Genomic DNA, 20,534 nt, shown 5'->3' with positions numbered 1-20,534 from the left:
CCCAAGACAGGCGCTTTACCCCCTGGGTTATGGTAATTTTTAAATGTTATCATTTTTAAACGACACGCTAATTAGAATACGTGTCAATTGCCCGCTATGCAGCATTTTCACTCCGATCCCCAGCGCAGAACGAACTCATGCCGTATCCCGGGGCTCTACCGTACTGCCTTGCGTTTAAGGGGCGTGGTTGACCTTTGGGTGACGCCTACCCGGAAGTGACATCATCATGTCATGACACTTTCGGACTTTGCTGTTTGAACAGTGATCGTTTTGAGAAGTTTTATTATTATTTTATTTGAATTAATTATAAAAACTGAATTACGTGTAAGCAGCAATGAAAGCCGTAGTCCTCGCCGCGGGATACGGAACCAGGCTCCAGCGAGACGTGGCGTCCGACGCCAGCGGGCGCTTTTCTCACCTGGCCGGCGTGGCCAAGCCGCTTTTGCCCGTCGGGGGTCGCTCCCTCCTTGGACACTGGATGCGAGCACTGGCCGCTAACGACGGAGTGGAAGACGTCTACGTCGTGGTCAGTACCGAGCGGTTCGCTCCGTTTTGGACATCTTTTGGGGCGGGGTTGACTAATTTCTTTGCTTTTAATGGTTCCGCTATTAAGGTAATTTAAAGTAAACAACTGAAAAGCAAGACAAAAAATGACCTAAGTTTGGAGACACTTTCCACTGGACTGGTGTTTATTTGTCGTTCGCGAACGAAACGGCTTTATAAGCCGGCTCTTCGAAATGAGCGAAGATCTCCTGCATCGTTTACGATCTGGCTCCCTTCAAAACGCTTCCTTCTTTTTCTCTTTCCCTTTCTCTGTGTGTCACCATTCCTCACACTCTCTGCTCTCTGTCTCCTGTTCTCGCTCTTTGACTCCCTCTTTCCCCCTCGCTCTTTTGATCTCTATTACTTTCTCGCGCTATTATTCCCTTACTTTTGAAGGATTTGATACATTTGACCATAAAGTATTTTGTACAATCAAATACAAATTACAATTAAATGCAAAAGATATTCACTGGCTGAGCTGTGGGGCGAGGTTAATCCAACCTTGTGAAGAATGATGTTTACAGAAACAACGGGAACTGGGACAAGGGCTGATATGATAATCAGCACTTCCCGATACAAGAGGGGCCCTGGTGACGCAGAGACGCTCTGGGTCCAGACATCGAGGCGAGGGGCTTTCCAGGCACGCCCATGGGAGGAGCCAGCACACCAGCTGGCGGAGAGACGTGGGTCGAGAGAAGAACTTGAGAAGATCGAGCAAGATCGAGATAGGTGGCTTGACGGAGACTCGAGCGACACTAATTCGGCTAATTCGATCGAGTTCACTTAGGTAAATTGTTTAAGAAATTAAATCTGCCCCCATGTGGAAATGATGGTCTCTTGTCCATTTTTCTATTGAAGAAACGAGCGCACATTGTTAGGAGAATGTAGGATGTGTTTGGTTAATGGAGTCAGATAACTAATTCGAACAATTTGGTAAACGATACATTTTTAATATTTAATTCCTTACACTTTCCATCACTTTCTCTCTTCTCCCCCATTTTCTGTCTCCCTTTCTCTCTTTGTCTTTCTCGCTCTTTCTAGCTCCCTCATCCTCCCTCCTTTCTGTCTCTGTCTCTTTTTTCTCTCTCTTCCTTCTTTGTCTTTTTTCCTCTGTGTCATTTTTAAGATAAACAATTTGAAATTTTAAATAAGGTGAGAGTTTAATGAATATTTAAACAATAAATGCTATTATAATATAGTAGCATAATACGTTTACAAAATTACTTAATTTGGTGCCTTATCTTTCATTTTTATTGGTAATATATCATTTAAAATATCTGGGACTCAAAAGAGTTCTCACTTTTTAGTAAGCCGAGCCAAAAGATCCGGTTCCGTAAAAAGAGCTGGACTCGCCGTCGCTAACGTATCAACGTACATTAAGGGCTGTACAAATACTGTAAACACGACTTGACTACCGGTATTTGTATTTGTATTTCTTTCCACAGACCAACGCACTTTACGTATCCGCCTTTGAAGAATGGGCCGTACGTTCAGGCGCCAAGGTCCAAATTGTCAGCGATGGCACCACAAAGAATGAGGTTTGTAATTTCACTCATATTTGACTCTAGGGTGAGTATTTAGATCATTTAAAATCAGGCTACAAGACATTTTTAAATACATTTAATGGGCGCTGTGGTATGTGATTTTCTTTGTCAATTGCCATATTTGAGTCCAGCCACAACTCAAACCTGAACATAAAAAAGTGTTTTAGAATTGTCAAAATGGTCACAATAGTGAAAAACCAAAGATTCTCGATGTTAGTGGTTTCATTTTCCATTGTTTTTATTTTGTTTTTGAAAACGTGAAGGGATGCCTCAAGCCACAGCTAAGGTTTATCATCTTGGTGTAGTTGTCATAAACCAGAACAGGGTCAGGACCCAAACGTGAGACGTTACTCACGCAAGCCTTTTATTTTACGGGAAATGGGGAGTCGTGCACGTTAGGCAGCAGTCTGGCGTGAAATGATAGGAAGCCAGAGGCCGACGAGATCGATACCAATTGCCCGAGTTGATATCGGACAGATGGGGCCGATACCGGACAGGACGGGTCAGACAGGGTAGATAATGAACCAGGGTATCGAAAATAAACAGGACAAACTAGACGGGAATGAAACTGGAAACTGATATTAAACAGGACAACAATAGACGGGAACAATACCGGACAGGGAATTCCAACAGGAAACAGGACTGAGCCAAAACCCACGTCTTGTGGGGCAGAGGTTCGTTGACGCACTAACAAAGGAAAAATGAGAGCACTGAGCTTAAATAGACAGAAAGCCAATCGGTCAATGAGCCGCAGCTGGCGCCACACGGCCGGGGCCAATTGGGCACCATGGCAACCGTGACAATAATAGTTGCATTTTTATCAGGATCGTGGCTGAGAAAATGGAAAATCTGTAAATGTGGCTTACAAAAAAGTTCCCCAAATTGTATTGATCTCTTGATAATCAAACTTTGTCACTATATTTTTTTTCTCCATGTTCTTTCTATTTTTTTAAATGAGCAGGATCGTCTAGGCGCCGTGGCTTGCCTCCAGTTGGCCATCAAACACTTTCACATCAATGACCACGTCATAGTGATTGGCGGGTGAGATCATGTCATAAATCATCTCGTTAATCATATAAATCATGTCAAATATTTTAAAAAACAGTTTGATTTGTTGTTTGTTGAGTCTGTTTTACAGAAGCATTTCATTTCTATCAGGCAGGTTTACCTATTATTGTTTTCATGTCCCATGGCTGTGAAACAAACAAAAAAATAGCATGGAAGACGTAATAATGTCGGTTATTCAATCTGCTATTATTGTTCAATTGAAAGAAATATGATACTCGACTGGCAGACAAAAGTTGCAGGCACGTTTTGGCTACCTGTGTTTGTTTTCAAGAACCTAGCTCGTGAAGGATTTTATACATTTGACTATAAAGGATTTCATACGATTAAATACAAGTTACATTTATTGAGTGCAATGAAGATTTTCACAGAGTAGGCTTAAGTTCAATGACAGGTCACGCTGATCCGAATGCAGAATATTTTGTCTAGTTCTGTTGATAACAGGACTCTGACGGAGGACGGCAGGAATTGTTTTGATAAACGCTCTGCTGGTGGAGCCCACGTGGCAGCTTCCCTGGCACGCCCATGGGAGGAGCCGGCACACCAGCTTGCGGGAAACCGTGGGGCGAGAGAAAAAAGCGGGAGAACGAGAGAGAGGAGGCTTGACAGAGACTCGAGCGACACTAATTCGGCCATATTCGATGGAGTTCACTTAGTTAAATTGTTTAAAACATTAAATCTGCCCCCGTGTGGAAATGCTGGTCTCTTGTCCATCCTTCAAATGAATATTTCATTAATAAAAATATCCTTAAAAACAAACATTTAACTAAAAAAAACGGCCTTTTGAAATGAAAAGCTTTGAGAAAATATTCAAGTCAATTATTTGTTAACATAATTGAATCTTCCCTAGTCTTTCAACTTTATAACAGCATACCTTTTATAGTAATATAGTTTGATTTAATTGCCGCCGTTGTATTTTATTAATTCAAAGTTTTATTTCTTGAATTATAGCACTCTCGGCCTTCCCTACATCCTGATACGATTTTTTTTTTCATTATTTTCCTCCCAACTAGCGACACACTCTTCAAGGAGGACTTCAGCCTAACTAGGATCCAGTCCAGGTTTTGTGAGCTGCAAGTGAAATGCCCGGACAACAATTTGGTGCTGTCCTATCAGTGCAAAGATCAAGGTGAGAAGATTGACGGCATGTATTTTAACTTTATTTATTATCATTATTATTATTCATTTGATGCAGAAACTTCCAAATACGGAATTGTGGAAGTCGTCGATGATTTACGAGCCGTTTGCATGAAAGAGAAGCCGTTGCCGTCGGAAACCACGTCCAGAAGAGCCGTAAGTTCTCAGAAAATTCAATCTTTTCACTCGATTCATTTTCATACAGACAAACACAAGATTAGAAACTGACTAACGCAAGTTCTCCGATTAAGTAAGGCCACGTAGTAGTCCTCCATACTGGGCAGGGAACAGCCCATGATTGTCTGGGCTGTGTTGATGACTCTGTAAGGTTTAAGGCTGGGTTGTTAAACTCATTTAAGGTCGGGCGCCACAGCTTTGAGAAAAATTTCACGGGTCCGGATTAGTAGATTAAAGAGAAAAAAAGAAAGGGGAAAAAAAGAGAGAAGGGAAAAAAGAGAAAGAGAGAGAGGGAGAAAAGAGGGGTCTAAAAGGAGAAAAAGAAGGACAGAAAGACAAAGAAAAATAGACCAAGCAAAAGAGAGAACGAGAGAGGAAGAAAGGGAGAAAAAGAGCGATAGAATAAAAGAGATAGAGCGAGTGAAACAGAGAAAGAAGAGAATATAGAAAAAGAGAAAACTAGAAAGAAACAAAGAGAAAGAGCAAACAAAAGAGAGGAAAGGGGAATTAAATCGAATTGTCTTTATTGTCAACGTTATGAAACACGAGATTGGACATGGCCTTTCACAGTAAACATATATTAAATATTTCAAAGAAAGATGAAACGACTTTCAGGATAAAATACCGAAAAATCTACAAAAAATATTTACAACACAATGCTTTGAGACTAGCTCACGTTGTAGTAACAGTGCAATATTAGTGAATAAGGAACAACAGTGCAATTAAAAAAAAGTACAATCACATTTAGCAGCAACAAAAAACAAACAGGTAATGTAAGGTAAGTTTTAAATATTATAATGTATCGTTTACCAAATTGTTCGAATAAGTCATCTGACTCCATTATCATTCACCCAACAATGCTCGCTCGTTTCTTGATGGAAAAGATGGACAAGAATAGCCGACATTTTCACACGGGGGCAGATTTAATTTCATTAGCAATTGAACTAAGTGAACTCCATCGAATATGGCCGAATTACCCGAATCGGTGTCGTCGGAGACTCTAGGAAGCCTCCTCTCTCTCGTTCTCCTGCTTCTCCTCTCGGCCCACGTCTTTCTTCAAGATGGTGTGCTGGCTCCTCCCATGGGCGTGCCAATGAAGCCCAATCTGGGCGTCGTGATGTCTGGAAAACTCAAAAACAACACCGAGCGTTTCTACGTCATCAGGGCCTTGTTCTCGAAACATCGCCTGCCGTCCTCCGTCAGAGTCCTGTTATCAACAGAACTAGACAAAATATTCTACATTCGGAACGGCGCGACCTGTCATTGAACTATAGCCTACTCGGTGGAAATCTTCGTTGCACTCAATAAATGTAACTTGTATACAATCGTATGAAATCCTTTATAGTAAAATGTATAAATTCTTCAGTAACAATGTAAATATTTTCAGTTTTGTGCAATTTCATTTAGCTGGGGATTTTTTGCGATTGTCCCAGAAATTCAATACATTCCCCTCCCGGTCAGATTATCGCCTGCATTGTAACATAGTCACTGATTTATTGTGAACCAAAGGCTAAATTGTGATTTGGGTTGTGTCCCCTCCAGTGTCCTTGCTTTTACATCTTGTCCAGAAATACTCTCCCTCTCCTCGACACTTTCCTCCAAGAAAAGAAGGTGATCAATCCGACTGCCTGTTTTTTAAATTTCCGATTTCTTCCTATTTAACGGAGACTTTTTCAGGATGCCCCTCTAGAGGAAAAAGACGCCCCTGGAAACTTCCTGTCTTGGCTCATTCCGAGGTAAGCGACACAATCAAGCAGTTTGTATTTTTTTCAGGGTTAGTTGTTTATCTATCAAACATATACACATTTTGCTTTGTTTAGGAAATCTAATGATGTTTGGATTTTGTTGTGATAACAAACATAAATATTAGGGATGTCTGATACCAAACACGTTTTCTGTACACTAACTTGTTCGAGTAGCTACAGTATGTGTTCATTCTCATATAAATTCATGGGATTTATTTTGATGTGTTCATATGCGTTCCAAAATACTCCAAATATGAATGAACCGGTATCTAAACAACCATAAAAACACAATATACGAATAATACGTGTACTTAGAAAACTACGAAAATGAGAAAGGAAAAATCAAGCAATGCATTTTTGCAGTGACAATGTTGGTTAGAAAGAAAACTTCTATTTTTCTACCTATATTTATTTTGTTACTTTTTTTGTTCTTTTCTTTGTCATCTTTTCTTTATTTTCTTACTTTTGTCTTTCAATTTGCCTTTTTCTATTTGCTCTTTTCTGTTTTTTTCCTTTTCTCTATCTTTTTAAAATATTTTTCCCTCTTCTTTTTTTCCTTTTCCGCTTTTCTTTTTTCCTTATCCCTTCTTCTCTTTTTTCTTTTTCCCCATTTTTTTTCCTATTTATTCCTTTCTTTTCTCGTTTTCTTTTTCCCCTTGACTCTTTTCTCTTCCTTATTTTCTATTTCCCATTTTCTCTTTTTCATCTTTCTTTTCTTAGTTTTCATCCTTGCCCATGTTTTCCTCCTTCTTTTTTTACTTTGTTTTGTTGTGTTTTGGTCACAGAGTCTCCGTAGTTTGTGTTCTCCCTTGTGATTTTTACCACTTGTTTTCCGTTGCCTAACCCAATACAGCTACGTCTAGTGGTCAAATATTACAGTGTCCCTTTAATCAAATTAAATGTATTTGTCGAGCAATTTTGAGTAGACACCACAGTTTGCACTATAGATGCACTGTAGCATTAAAATAAAATGGAAATGTCCCAGAGAAATCAACTAGTGCACTCGAGGCTTTTTTCAAACTGGAATTTGCGTACATCATTTGTCTTCGTACTACAAGTCCCAGAATGCTCAAATATCCCAAATAAGGGGAACTGCGCTGTAATGCACACCAGAGGCGTGTACAGGAGAGTGATCAGACATGTAGTCTCTTGTTAATCGCTTGCCGTGCACTGCTGAACGGTTGTAATCGCTCACTGTGATTGCCTTACTGATCCAAAATGGCCGACGACATTTAATGAAGACACAAATTTTGTGTGCGAGATGTCAATGTGTATCAGTGTTGAGTGTATCATTATGAATCAGTGTTTATTATGAGTGAAAATAGACTAAAAGGGGTCATACCTGTCTTGCATTGTTCACAAACATTACCAGGCAATGTAAGACGATATATTACATCGCCAACAGCACTCGTCAGGGTGAGATCCTCCATCTTCTGCACTGTCGACGCCATGTTGGAAATCAAAGTAAGCGGTCTTTCTCCCGTGATTACTCGGGCACGCGAGCGCTCAATAATCACTGGCCGTTCAGAAGCTAGCGATAGCTCGCGATAGCAATCACTCACTCTCCTGAACACGCCTCAGTAAACAAGAAATTTGTATTTTTACCTTCATGCACTGTAACTTTGACTTAATTCACTTCTTAATTAGAAATTTCGAGCCCTGATTTTTGTGAGCTAGCTAGATTTTCTTGTGCGCGGAAAAGCTCTGGGTAGTGCGCAATTGCGCGCACACACGCAGCTTAGAGGGAACATTGCGCTGAGGTAGGTAGTAACATGTTAGATTTACTTAAGTTTTAGGGAAATTTTGTACTTCCAGGAGTATTGTTAAATCACTATGCATTTTACTTTTATTTAAAATAGATTTGTGAGAAAGAAACTGTACTCTTACTCCACTACATTAGGCAACATTGAACCTGTGTCTTAAATTCCCTCCATGTAAGGCAGGGGTGTCAAACTAATTTTAACTAGGGGGCCACACGATAGAACAAACATTCTGTCAGGGGCCGGACAAGAAGATTAAAGAGAAAGAAATAAGAGAAAGAGGGCGGGAAAAGGGAGGAGGGTGGGACAAAGAAAGAAAGAGAGGGAGAGAAACAAAAGATAAAAAGTCGTGAGAGAGGGGGAAAGGAAAGGGAGAGGAAGAAAGAAATCCAAAGAGAAATAGAAAAACAGAAGGAGAGAAAAGAAAGCGCAAAGGGTATGTAGAGAGAAAGAGGAAAAAGGAAGTTAGAGCAAAAGAGGTTAAAAGACACAGTGAGAGAAAGAGACAAAGAGCAACAAAGGAAGAGAAAAAGAGACATAGAGAGTGAAAGAGACAGAGATAGAGTGGGAGGAAAGGGGTGGAAAAGAAAGAGAGAGAGAGAGAAATAAATACAAGTACAGTGTCTTTGTGAGAGGCACCTGGCTTTGGCAACATCAAGTTGACATATTTCAACCTGCAGCTTGTTTTTCTCTTGCGTTTCTCTGAGTGTTGTCTCACGGGCCGGATTCAATCCCTTAGCTGGCCTGATCTGCCTAGCGGGCCACCTGTTTGACACCTGTGACGTAAGGAGTCGTGCAGGTAGCAAACCGGCATGTGTGTGATTTGCTATGGACCCTAAAAATAGGTGAAAAAAACTGCACAGATATCAAACAAACTGTATTAATGTGATTTTATTTACTTTACCTTTATAAGGGCTGCCATTTTATTTTCATTTTATTATCAATGTATGCTGTGTTTTATTGCACTCTTTTTGTTGCCCAGATAAGGGCCACATTATGCACCTTTGTTGTTTTTTTCCAATCCTCAAAATGACATCAAAAATCGGTTTTCTTACTTTGACAAAACAATTAAACATTCCGTAATTCATTAATATTGTAACCAAGTTAAACTTGACGCGGTATCATACAACAGAGTAGTCACATCATTCTACACAGGATGTGCTGAAACACAACTTGTGATGCATTCATTATTCAAGGCTTTTAATTTTTTGCGGCTCGCGACAAATTACTTTGGGTTTTTTGGTCCAATATGGCTCTTTCAACATTTTGGGTTGCCGACCCTGGACTGGCTTGATCTTTTGGCAGCAGAGCCGGTTTAAAAAAAGTACTGGAAATTTAGGTGTGCTACTTGTGCTTAATGTATTTATTGTATTATTATTTCATTGTTTATTAAAGTACTTAAATTTACTTAGATTGTTTTAATGTTTTTAAATCAAATGTAATCTATTGTTGATTGGATCGTTTGTATTTTATTGTTGATTATGTGATTGAATGGTTGTTTAGAAAAAATCGATAAAAAGGACGTTGCTACTGAAGGATTTTATACGATTAAATACAAGTTACATTTATCGAGTGCAATGAAGATTTTCACTGAGTGGGCTTCAGGTCACGCCGTTTCAAATGCAGAATGTTTTGGCTGGGGAATTTTGATAACAAAATCTGACAAAGGACGTCAGGCATTGTTTTGATAAACGCTCGGTGTAGTTTTGAGTTTCTCCAGACATCGGGGCGAGGGGGTGGACCCCTTGTGGGGGCTTTCATTGGCACGCCCATGGTAGGAGCCGGCACACCAGCTTGCGGAAGAGACGTGGGTCGAGAGAAAGACAGAAGTTCGACAGAGGAGGCTTGACACAGACGAGCGACACTAATTCGGCCATATATTCGATGGTGTTCACTTCACTAAATTATCTAAGAAATTAAATCTGCCCCCGTGTAAAAATGCCGGCTATTCTTGTCCATCCTTTCCCATCAAGAAACGAGCATGCATTGTTCGGAGAATGTCGGTTGTGTTTGGTTAATGGAGTCAAACAACTAATTCGAACAATTTGGTAAACGGTACATATTTTAATATTTAATTCCTAACACTACAGTTGCTCAGTATTTCACCAAGTACTTTTTACTGCTTTTCAATTATTTGGATGACTACTTTTTACTTCTACTTGTGTCATATTATTCTGAAGTAACAGTACTTTTACTTGAGTAAAATATTTGGCCACCTTTGGAGAGGATTAACTGCAAAAAAAAGGTCAGAATACTGTACTCTCTTGGGTAAGATGACGTTTTTATTGTTTTTCCAGAAAAGCCGTTTACGTCCACGAAGTGAGCGGGCGTTTCGACGTGGGAAACCTGCAGGCCTACGTGGACTGCGACCGATATTTCAAAGACAAACTCAAAGACGAGCACTCGTACATGATGTGAGGACGCCTGTTTCTCGATCTTAGGGGGCTAAAAGTCTTTGGCATGATTCCGTTGCCTTCTCGCGTCCGTTCTCCATTTTGGCGATGCGCGATCCGAACTGCATGGCTCTCTTGGGCAAGATGGCGGAGGCGGCTAAACCCAAACGGCGCCCGGCTAGCCTCAGCAACAATTTCTCGCCGACGCCGCGAGGAAGTGTCAAATCGGCTTTGTCGTAAATCGGCAGAGCGTTCAGGTAGCTCACTACGCTCTCGTCCAGGTACGGAAACCTGAAACACAACCACGACAAAAAACGTTCGCTAGTTAATTTCAAATTACCCATTTTCTAAGACAACTACGAAAAACAAGAAAAAATAAAGCAAATAATGCTCATTTTTCCACTGACAGTTGGATTGTTCTTGTTTATTTGTGATCAATTTGTCCCTTAAGTTTTTGTTAGCCGCTAGTCGACTGGCTAATGTTGACATGCTAAGACTACAGAGCAAATGGACTACAATCGAGCTATTTGTCAACATGTGCTTTGTGTGTCATATTCAGTCAATTTGTCCCTGTAGTTTTTGTTAGCTGTTAGCCAAAATTTGGTTAATGTTTACATGCTAACACTACAGAGCTAAACGCATCACAGTTCAGAAGCTTTTTAGTTTGTCTGTCAATAGCTGTCTTAGCCTATGGTTTACATGTTCACTCATGAAATTTGATCAGTTTTAATTTGTAAACATGTATTTTCTGTGTCACATACAGTCAATTAGTCCCGGAGGTTTTTGTTAGCTGCCAGGCAGACTGGCTAAGGTTTACATGCTAACTTACTACAGTTGAGCTGTTTTAATTCAAAAACACGCACTTAGTGTGTGTCACTTTCAGTCAACTTTTTGTTGCCAGCTAGACGGACTTTGGCTAATATTAGCATGCTATCAGTCCAGGGCTATTCTATTACAGTTGAGCTGTTTTAATTTTTAAACATACTTTGTGTCACATTCAATTTGTCTACTTTTTGTTAGCCGCTAGCTGGACTTTGGCTAACTTACTACAGTTGTGCTGTTTTATTTCATTAACAGGTACTTTTGCATGTTTAAATTAGCCCATTCATCCCTAAAGTTATTGTTAGACGGTAGCTGGATTTTCGCTAATGTTTACAAACTATCACAACAGAGCCGTTTTCATTCGGAAACACATACTTTGTGTGTCACATTCAGTCAATTTGTGCCTGAAACTTTTTGTTAGCCGCTAGCTGGACTTTGGCTAATGTTTACATTCTATCTTGCCACAGTTGAGGCCGTTTTAGTTCATAAACAAGAATTTGCCTGTCACATTCAGTCCATTCCTCCCTAAAGTTGTTTTCAGACGCTAGCTGGATTTTGGCTAATGTTTACAAGCTAACAAAAAGAGCTAAAACTAAGCTATTTTAATTTGTTAACACACACTGTGTACGTCATATTCAGTCCCTTCATCCGTGACGATTTTGTTACTAGACTTTGGCTAATGTTTACATGAAAATACCACACAGTAATGTTAACTCTGTAGTAAGTTAACTACGTCTGTGAAGTTTTATGAAAACTACGAGAATCAGAATAAGAATTTTTTAAAAAGAATCAAACAATGTTCACTTTTGCATTGATCACTTGGATTGTCATTTTTGCCTATTTATCGTGCATTAGTGCCATTTGCTGGACACTTCACTGTGCGGTTTAAACATTGTCTAATAACCCCTTTTGACTTCAAAATGGTTACCACAAAAAAAAAAATTCTAAATCAGAAAATTCTCATCCATTCTGAAATATGATTTTCAATGTTTGGCAACTTGGTTTATGCATTTTGTTTATTATGCTGTCATTGAATTTTACTCTGATTCAATCCAGATTGTATGCTAACAAATTCGACACGAGCGCTTACCTAGCTTCTTTCCCATGGTCGGCAATCACTCGGTCGTCCCTTCCCAAATTCCGAGACGAAATTCTCTCCAGCTCCATTGCGATTTCCTGGACCAGACCATGGTGTCCAGATGTCTTGAACCTTACTCGATGTCTAGCGTAGCCCGCTAGCTGTTCGTCGGCTCCGATTCCTGTCAGAATTACCTGGATGAAGGATGACAATTATTAGTATGCATCAAATATATATTTTGGACCTAAAATAGCTACAATATTAAACAATAAATAACTGATAGGCATATTAATAGATTCTCATTCTAAGAGTTTTATCTCTTAAATTCTTAGAAAAACAACAGAAAAATGAATTTAGGTGCACTCATACGTCTGAGTAAAAAAGGAAGAAGCAAATCTGCTGGGTGAAATAAAAATGTTCAACTTTGAGTAAAGTTAGGAAGGAAAAAATACCTCTTAGCTGCTACATTGCACAATCTTGTTCCCCTTGTATACTATCTATCTATCTATCTATCTACATATTTTTGGGTAATTTGAGCTTTTAATGGAGAGTGAATAGTGACAAGAAAACTGGAGTAGGAGGGAATAGATGAGGATACTGTTGTAGTCTAGTGCAACAAACAAGTCACAGTAGCATATTTGCCAAAGTAAAATAATAATAGTATATTAAACTCTTGCGGTACATAGCCTCGCACCAATCAACTTCGGGAACAAAGAAATTGAATGTCACATATCGTGTTAGCTTGTAAACATTAATCAAAGTCCGGATAGCCGCCAACAAAAACTTCAGGGAGAAATTGACTGAACGTGACACAGAAAGTACGCGTTTACGAATGAAAACCTCTTGGTTGTAGATAGTTAGCTCTGTAGCGTTAGCTTGTAAACAACAGCCAAAGTTTGGCTAGAAGCTAACAAAAACTTCAGGCACAAATTGACTGAATGTGACGCACAAGTTATGTGTTAATGAACTAAAACTGTAGTGTTAGCATGTGAACATTAGCCAATACCTTAGCTGAAGATGTGTATCTGGTCTGGCCTGGGGCCAGGACCCCTTGGCCCCTGGCTGCAAACCACACAGCACATCCGATGCTGTCGTCCAAAACCGTGTCCAGCGGGTGCACCAAATGTCGGATGCGTTGGCGCCGTTTTTGTTGGAGCTCCTCACGTGTGACGTCCACTTCGACAAAGTTCCATCGTCTCCCTGGAGCTAAAGCTTCCAGCTCCTTGAGTCCGGATTTGCCTGTGATTCTGTCCGGGACATCGAACTGGTTGCGTGTTTGGGTTTCACTAATTGGAGTTTGTTTCTTGGTGGACACTTTCTTCCGCTCTTGGAGTTGAAAAGCTACATTGAGAAGGTCTATGGATTGATGGTCCGGCACGTGGCGGTGAACCAGGACGGCAAGAATCATGGAGTCGATGCCACCTGAGAAGAGGACGGCAATTCTGGAATAATCTTCAACCTGTGGATTGTCGGGGAGAGACTGGACGCGTCTCCTGACTGCTTCGCTCAGAACTTCAATCAAACCTTTCACTGCTTTTTCCTTTTTGATGTTATCTAGAATCTCTCCTAGGTCCCCTAGGTCCTTTGAGCTGGATTCTGGGTCTACTTGGTGCAGGTTCAAGGTCCTATTCAGCGGAACAACAGGTGACAGAAGCAAATCCAGGGTGTTCCTTACAATTATGCAGTTACCTGGCCCATGAATCTCAGTGCAACCTGAAACATCACCAACCTGAGACCAGGGATAGAGTTCAATGGTATTTGCTTCAGAGTCTGTGATTGAATTTAAGTCTATTCTGTAGACACCGACTGCAGGAACCTCTTCCCATGTACTTGATCCAGGATTACCAAGACTGGATTTGCTCTTGTCCTGCAGAGGTGATCTAGTGCTGAACTGGCTGGGTCCATTACAGGATGATGAATTTGAACCAAAAGGAACAGAATGGCAAGACTTGCTTATACTTGATTGACCAGGTTTAAAGTTTTCCGACCGATCAGATTCACAAGGACACTGTTCTGATGGGCTGGGCTGACTTGGACTTCTTGATTTATTGGAGGCTGGTGTATTAGGTCCAAAAGGACCAGAATGGCGAGATTGGGTAATTCTTAACTGATCAGGTCTAAAAGTTTCGAAGTGATCAGATCCAAATGGACTATGTTTTGCTGGGCTGAACTCCCTAGATCCAGAAGCTCCATATTTCTCTAGGTTTGACTGATGTTCCTCAAAACCAGATCCACATGGCATTGTAGCTCCTACAGAGCTCAGTGTCAAGACCTTCAGCGTTTGGTCATATTTCCACAACAAACTCCTCCGTCCAAAGTAGTCCCTCCCAAACCAGAGACAGTCTTGGTTCTTTTGGTAGTACACAAAGCCCCATGGACCTCTGATGGTGGAAAGGACGGACAAAATCTCAGACCGATCTCTACAAGAAGACAAATGTTTTAGAACTACAGCAGTGTCGTTTTCTGTGGGGAGGACTGGTAAACCTTCGAAGACTTCCCCGTTCCAAAGCAGGACATTGCCGGCGGTGTCCTGCAATGGCTGACTGGTGAGGACGCCTCTCAAGTGGAGGACGTGAGCCGAGAAGACGCATCGGTAAGAAGGACGAGAGATAACTAAATCCTGGGTGGAGTCGGGACCTCGGCTTTGTAAATGTGCATGAGTGACTTGGTCCCGTGGACAAATGAAGGACGCTGGACTCACAAGACAAAATATGCCACACATGCTTGCGGGAATGTTTCATATGTCCTTGAACTCCTTTTTCAGTGTGTCGAGCGTCTCTATGGACAACAAAATGGCTACATTATAGGACATTTTTGTTCTAAACAGATGGAATTGAATTTTTACTTGACTTACTCTTGCATGAACTCAAGGTTTGTCCTCTGTCCGCTAAGAACAAGATATTGCTGTTCCTCTGCTGGACATACACTTTCTGAAAGCACATAAAAAACATTCAATTACCTCATTTTCAACAAAGTTATTAGACCCCTGGTATAAGGTGACCTCACCTCATGACGTTTTCACTTGTGTGGAAAAAGATTTTATTTAGGCCTCTTCTATATTTTCCCCAATACACCACATCATCAACAAATTCTTTCTTTCAAAAATTCAACTTAGTTAAATATCTAAGATGATTGCTATTGGTGGGCATTATGTAAAATGCTGGCATGGTTTTGGTTTGCATCTTGGCGTCATGAAAATGTGGATATCCTATTGGCTGAATGACTTCCCACAATGCCCTTCTCCACTTCACTATTTTGTATGCTTCGTAAAGACTTGGCGTACTGTATTTTTTTGTTTTGTGTTTATAAGCGGTACGGCTGATGAGATGATGATGAGGTTATTGGTCCTAAAATTTGCAGTGATGCCAAAAGGAGAAGTGCAAATATGATAACCATGAAAACAAAGCTTGTAATGTCAAGAAATACAAAGATGGCAAATGAATGGCTACCCTTGCCGAGGAGTTTGACCATAATTAATAATCTATTAAAAAAGAAGGCAATTAAAGAAGGGAAATCTTCTAAGGACATGACTATCCTAGCGAAAGGGAAATATCAATTTCATTTTTAATCTATTGTCTCCCTCCTCTCCATAACCAAAAGGTATCCATCCATCCATTGTCTTTCAATTACCTCAATTGTGGTCCCTTCTTTTATTTTCCTAATGCTAAGGTTTTCGAGTTTTTTTCTTGCCCTTAGGCCTAATGCTAAGGTTTTCGAGTTTTTTTCTTGCCCTTAGGAAGGTTTTAGATCAGATGGTGTAATAATAGTCTATAGTTTGCAATAGCCTGTGCAGCCCATTAAAACTCATTGTGATTAAGGGCTATACAGATAAACATGACTTGACAATGAAGTTTGGAAGAGCGTGTGATAGGCGCAAGTTATGTGCGAATGTTGGGAAAAGTAAGGAGATGAAATGTTCACGTGATGGAGTGGGCATGGCGTTAGAAACAAGGTTGCATGGACAGGTGCTGGAAGAAGTTGAAAGCTTTAGGTACTTGGGTTGTGATCTGGCTGCAGTTGATGGAATGGAGTGCGAGGTATTGCACAGAGTGAATCAAGGAAGCAAGGTTTTGGGTGCACTGAGGAGAGTGATGAGTAACAAGAGTATAAGTATGGATGTTAAGAGAGGATTATATGAGAATGTGATTGTGTTGAATGGTGCAGAGACTTGGAGCCTGAACGCGGATTTGAGAAGGAAATTACATGTTTTTGAGATGAAGTGTTTGAGGAGTATGTTAGGAGGGACAAGATTGGATAGATTGACAAATGAAATTGTGAGAGAGAACTGGAGTAGTAGTAGTGAGCAAGCGTGTGGATAAGAGAGTACTCTGTTGGTTTGGACACTTGGAGAGGATGGATGAGGAGCGAATGTTGAGGATCTACAGAGCAGAAGTCAATGGAAGGAGACCAAGAGGAAGGCAGCGATGGACGTGGATAGATGGTGTTATGAGTGCACTGCAGGAAAGAGGTCTAAATATTGTGGAAGCTAGAGCTCTTGTTGGTGATAGGAATGAGTGGAGAGGTGTTGTTAAAGGATAGTGGGATCTTATGACGCAATTTAAGGGATGGGCAGGGCACATGTATGATGCGGCAGGGGTAAACCAGTGAAAGCTGTCGGGCCCTGTTGTTCAACAGAAGAGTGGTAGTGTCACCCTGACCCGAGTGACATGGCCGCTTTCTTGTGTCCCTGGAGGGACGAAAGCATGATAAACTTGGGTGCCGAGGTGCTTAACTTGTTTGGGCATTTGGGTTGACCAAGGTGCAAAAATAATTGTGTGTGTTTTTTGCTACTTTTTCATTTTCTTTGTTTTTGTATGTCGGTCACCCCTCTCGGGGGATATGACTAGGGTAGATCTATCATCCGGCATAGAATTTCACCCAGTGATTAACTTACTCTGTCTTTCTTCAAATTGGACAGCTCGTCAATGGCCACAGTTTGCTCCTTGATCTAAAAGTTGGGATATGAAACGAAAAGCGACCTTTTAGTAGAATACAGTATTGCAATTTCATGCATAAATACTACACTGCTGATAGCATTTTACTACAATTTTGAACCCATCCACCTCGATTTGGAAGGTTCACTACCTGCTTGTCTATCCTCTCCTTTAGTTCAGCACGTCTGTCTAAATCCAGGTCTTCATTGTTGACTTTTAAAGACATTTTAGGTTGAAAATTAACATGTAAGGAACGAGAACGATCCGAGATCACGCGTAGCTTGTCAATGCACGCACACAGAACACTTCCGGGTTATCCCTCTACAGCGCCTCTGCGCAGTTTGACAATTCCAGGTACATTTCAACGGGCTAAGGTAAATTTACCGTAAATATAATACATCCTGAAATTTTTAGCTCTCATTCAATTAAAAATCAAATATAATTTTTCATCACGTTAAATTCCACTTGTCCAACTTTCTAACTCAGCCTCTTTAAAATCCAAGTCAAAAGCAATCGAATGAAAGTGATGGCACATTAAAAAACATAATGATAAAAAATAAAAAACAATCTTGATTGCTTGGGAAAATCTATAACAATATTTTAAACTCCTCATAAATTATTTGAATTCATTCCAAGCATGTTTCAAACGTTAATTTCAAAAGCGACGTTAACTGTGACAGTAAATTGCTAATCAATTACTTTAGTCTGGGACGCTTTCTCAAGTCTGGATTGCTTCTATCCGATAACAGCAGAGTTTAGTGCTGCGTTTCAAGGGTAAGATGTCTTTTTAAAATCTTAATTAAATTACTTTAGAATACATTTACGAAAATACTTAATGTTCATTTGTTAAAACCACGTAGAGAAACAAATGTGCCACGTGTGTTTTACTGTCTTTCTGGCTAAAAAATGTCTACACGTGAGTTCGAGTGTTAGAACGATTTAATTTACGGCGGTTGCCGGGCGGGCGGGATAAGGACCGGAAAGTTTTGCTCTACGAACAAAATGCTTTGTGCCCCGCCCGCTCGGGAGGTGCTCTAAGCATAATAAGTCGCCTTATGGGATTCGGCTAAAGGTAGCTTAGCTAGTTAACAAAAATGAACTCGTAAACCAAAAGTTGTTTTTGTGGTAATCATGGTTATCAGTATTTTGTGAATAAAATATCGAGGGATTGACCAGATAAAATAAAAGTCGTATTTTTTCTGTTCCTTTTTATTGAGCCCATTATTTAAACGACGAAAAAGCCTTACTAGTTATTCGGATCAAAATCCCATAACTTTTGAATATTTCATCTTATAAATGCCTAATACAACAACATGATGTCTCTGTATGCATGTATGTATGTATTCAATAAATTACTTTTCTGATCCAAAATATATTCTGGTTGAAGAATATTGCATTGCTAACATTATAAAATAAATTATATTTATAATAGTCATAAACCATGCATTTGGGGTTTTCCAGTAGAGTGGGATCCCGGAATACAACATGATTTTTCTAAGATATGGGCATTGCAAAGTGAAATTGCCGTACAGCGGGGGAGACACGATTATGCCTATTAGCTCTTGCGTTTCTAACACCTGTTGTCCCAGGTACAAACATGAAAATAAGAAAGTACTACATTATAAGCACTACTCTTGTGTAATATGTGTGCTTATGAATAAATAAAATTATGAATATATATTCATGTAAGGGAAACATGAGAGGAATGCATTGTGGGAAGTAGTTTGAACTATAGCATATCTGCATTTTTTTTTTGTGATGCAAACCAAATGCAGACCGCAAAGTGAAAAAGTTAGACAGCATAGACACTACTGTATAAAAGATGAATCCACCTATCAAAAGACAATTTCTGACAGTACAGTAACTATTTGTCCCCGGAAATGTAATAGTTGTCAAGTTATTGTATTGCTTCTGTTTGTGTTCACCAGAATCTGCGCCATCTAGAGCCCGTTCATTATGGGCCTGACCAAGCAGTACCTTCGCTATGTGGCGGGCGCCATGTTTGGCGTGATCGGCAGCCCGAAAGCTAACATCTGCTACGTCACGCTACGAGGTGGCGAGAAAGGACGTTTTGTTGCCGTGGCTGCGTGCGAGCACGTCTTCATTTGGGACACCCGAAAAGCCGAGAAGGTCAGCAAAAAACAAACTTTTCTTTGAAGGACGGCCCTCCCTTGCCTTGGGGGTCCTCCAGGGTCAATTTAGGTTTTATCCATGGGCTTTGCTGCAAAATTAGACTTTCATTAACGTTTGTTTAGTCTATAATTAGAAGGAAAAAAACTGCTGGGGCGAGGAAGAGTGACGTCATGCTTATCCCCGCATTTTTTTTCTTACTATTTGTTGGTGTTGCATGAAAATGGTGCAAGTAAGGAAAGGCCTGTTTCCAATACAGTTCAAAAGCCAAGACAAACCCAAAGAAAGATGAGCGAATGGAAGAAATGCTTGTCTCTACAAAGAGCTTGAGTAAAATCTGTGTGATTATGAGATTAAATCTAATGCATTTTCCTATATTATCTATAATCTATAGTAATGTCTATTGTTGAGATTCAGCATATCCACCACCGCGATCTGGGTTTAAATCTTGTTACATCCAACGTTTTCTAAATAATGTCTGAAATAGTTTTTGTCTCATCAATCATTGCTCAAATATGGTAATGTCAGGGGTGATAGAGTCAAGTCATGTTTATTTGTTCAGGCCTTAATCACAAGGAGCCTCGAAGGGCTGCACAGACCACAGATTATTGCAAACTGGAGACGATTATCACAGCAGCCCCTGATCTAAAACCTACATGAGGGCAAGAAAAAACTCAACTTCAATATGAGAAAAATGGATAAACCTTGAGAAAGGACCGTACATGAGGTGTATAGGTGTTTCAAATGCTTAATAATTGGTTGTTGTGTTTTTGAGGATTGAAAAGTGCTTGAATTTTGGGTAAAGAGATTATTAACGCTTAAAGTTATTGCCAGGTTTCTCAACAATTCTGCTCACAAATGACGCTGACACTGCTTTCTGATGGCTTCGCTTTGCCATTGCATTTCTTCTTCCCTTGTGATTAACGGTAGCTGGCATTAGGTTGTTTGACGTTGTCTTGGGAAGGGGAATTGCGTCTTACAGGTCACGCCTAAGAAGATGCGAGCTACACATTAACATGGCTCATGAATTTTTGTACTAATGCAAGTATTTTGTATCAATTATAGACATTTATAATGGGCCATGCAAAAAATAAGTTAGAGTTTCCCAGAGGTAAATTGTAATTCGAAGAATTTCTCGCAACTGTAAATGTAAGCTACATATTCGGATCAACACCTATATGGAGAGGGATTTGTCTCTTAAATATT

At 40.2% G+C, this 20,534-nt stretch overlaps 3 protein-coding genes across 5 annotated transcripts in view; 2 read left to right on the top strand and 1 right to left on the bottom strand.

Moving 5' to 3' along the window:
* The first annotated feature begins 220 nt into the window (after positions 1-220).
* LOC148352902 (uncharacterized) lies at positions 221-10,772 on the top strand. Its single transcript, XM_088352470.1, has 8 exons — positions 221-526; positions 1,989-2,081; positions 3,049-3,128; positions 4,166-4,281; positions 4,348-4,445; positions 6,009-6,077; positions 6,144-6,202; positions 10,269-10,772. The coding sequence occupies exons 1-8, from the start codon at positions 335-337 to the stop codon at positions 10,387-10,389; spliced, it is 828 nt and encodes a 275-aa protein (XP_088208596.1). The 5' UTR covers positions 221-334; the 3' UTR covers positions 10,390-10,772.
* Positions 10,232-17,666, bottom strand: asnsd1 (asparagine synthetase domain containing 1). Its single transcript, XM_088352469.1, has 6 exons — positions 17,350-17,666; positions 17,159-17,212; positions 15,119-15,194; positions 13,271-15,042; positions 12,277-12,458; positions 10,232-10,655 (listed from the first exon to the last, which is right to left on the bottom strand). The coding sequence occupies exons 4-6, from the start codon at positions 14,984-14,986 to the stop codon at positions 10,409-10,411; spliced, it is 2,145 nt and encodes a 714-aa protein (XP_088208595.1). The 5' UTR covers positions 14,987-15,042; positions 15,119-15,194; positions 17,159-17,212; positions 17,350-17,666; the 3' UTR covers positions 10,232-10,408.
* The window catches only part of wdr3 (WD repeat domain 3), a 30,698-nt gene continuing 27,663 nt past the window's right edge, over positions 17,500-20,534 (top strand). Inside the window, exons 1-2 of one of the 3 annotated variants that reach the window (XM_088352467.1) lie at positions 17,500-17,572; positions 19,127-19,328. In XM_088352467.1, the coding sequence (XP_088208593.1) occupies positions 19,155-19,328 (174 nt within the window). In that variant the 5' untranslated portion in view covers positions 17,500-17,572; positions 19,127-19,154. Of the gene's footprint in view, positions 17,573-17,831; positions 17,973-18,249; positions 18,271-19,126; positions 19,329-20,534 lie in introns of those variants that run through there. The other 2 variants (XM_088352466.1, XM_088352468.1) reach the window with 2 other exon arrangements.

This window comes from Urocampus carinirostris, chromosome 14 (assembly GCF_059441175.1).
Source record: "Urocampus carinirostris isolate Australia breed hairy pipefish chromosome 14, RoL_Ucar_1.0, whole genome shotgun sequence".
In the NCBI taxonomy this organism is placed as follows: domain Eukaryota; kingdom Metazoa; phylum Chordata; class Actinopteri; order Syngnathiformes; family Syngnathidae; genus Urocampus; species Urocampus carinirostris.
Note: the sequence above shows the minus strand (reverse complement) of the source record. Positions and strands in the feature narration are given on the sequence as shown.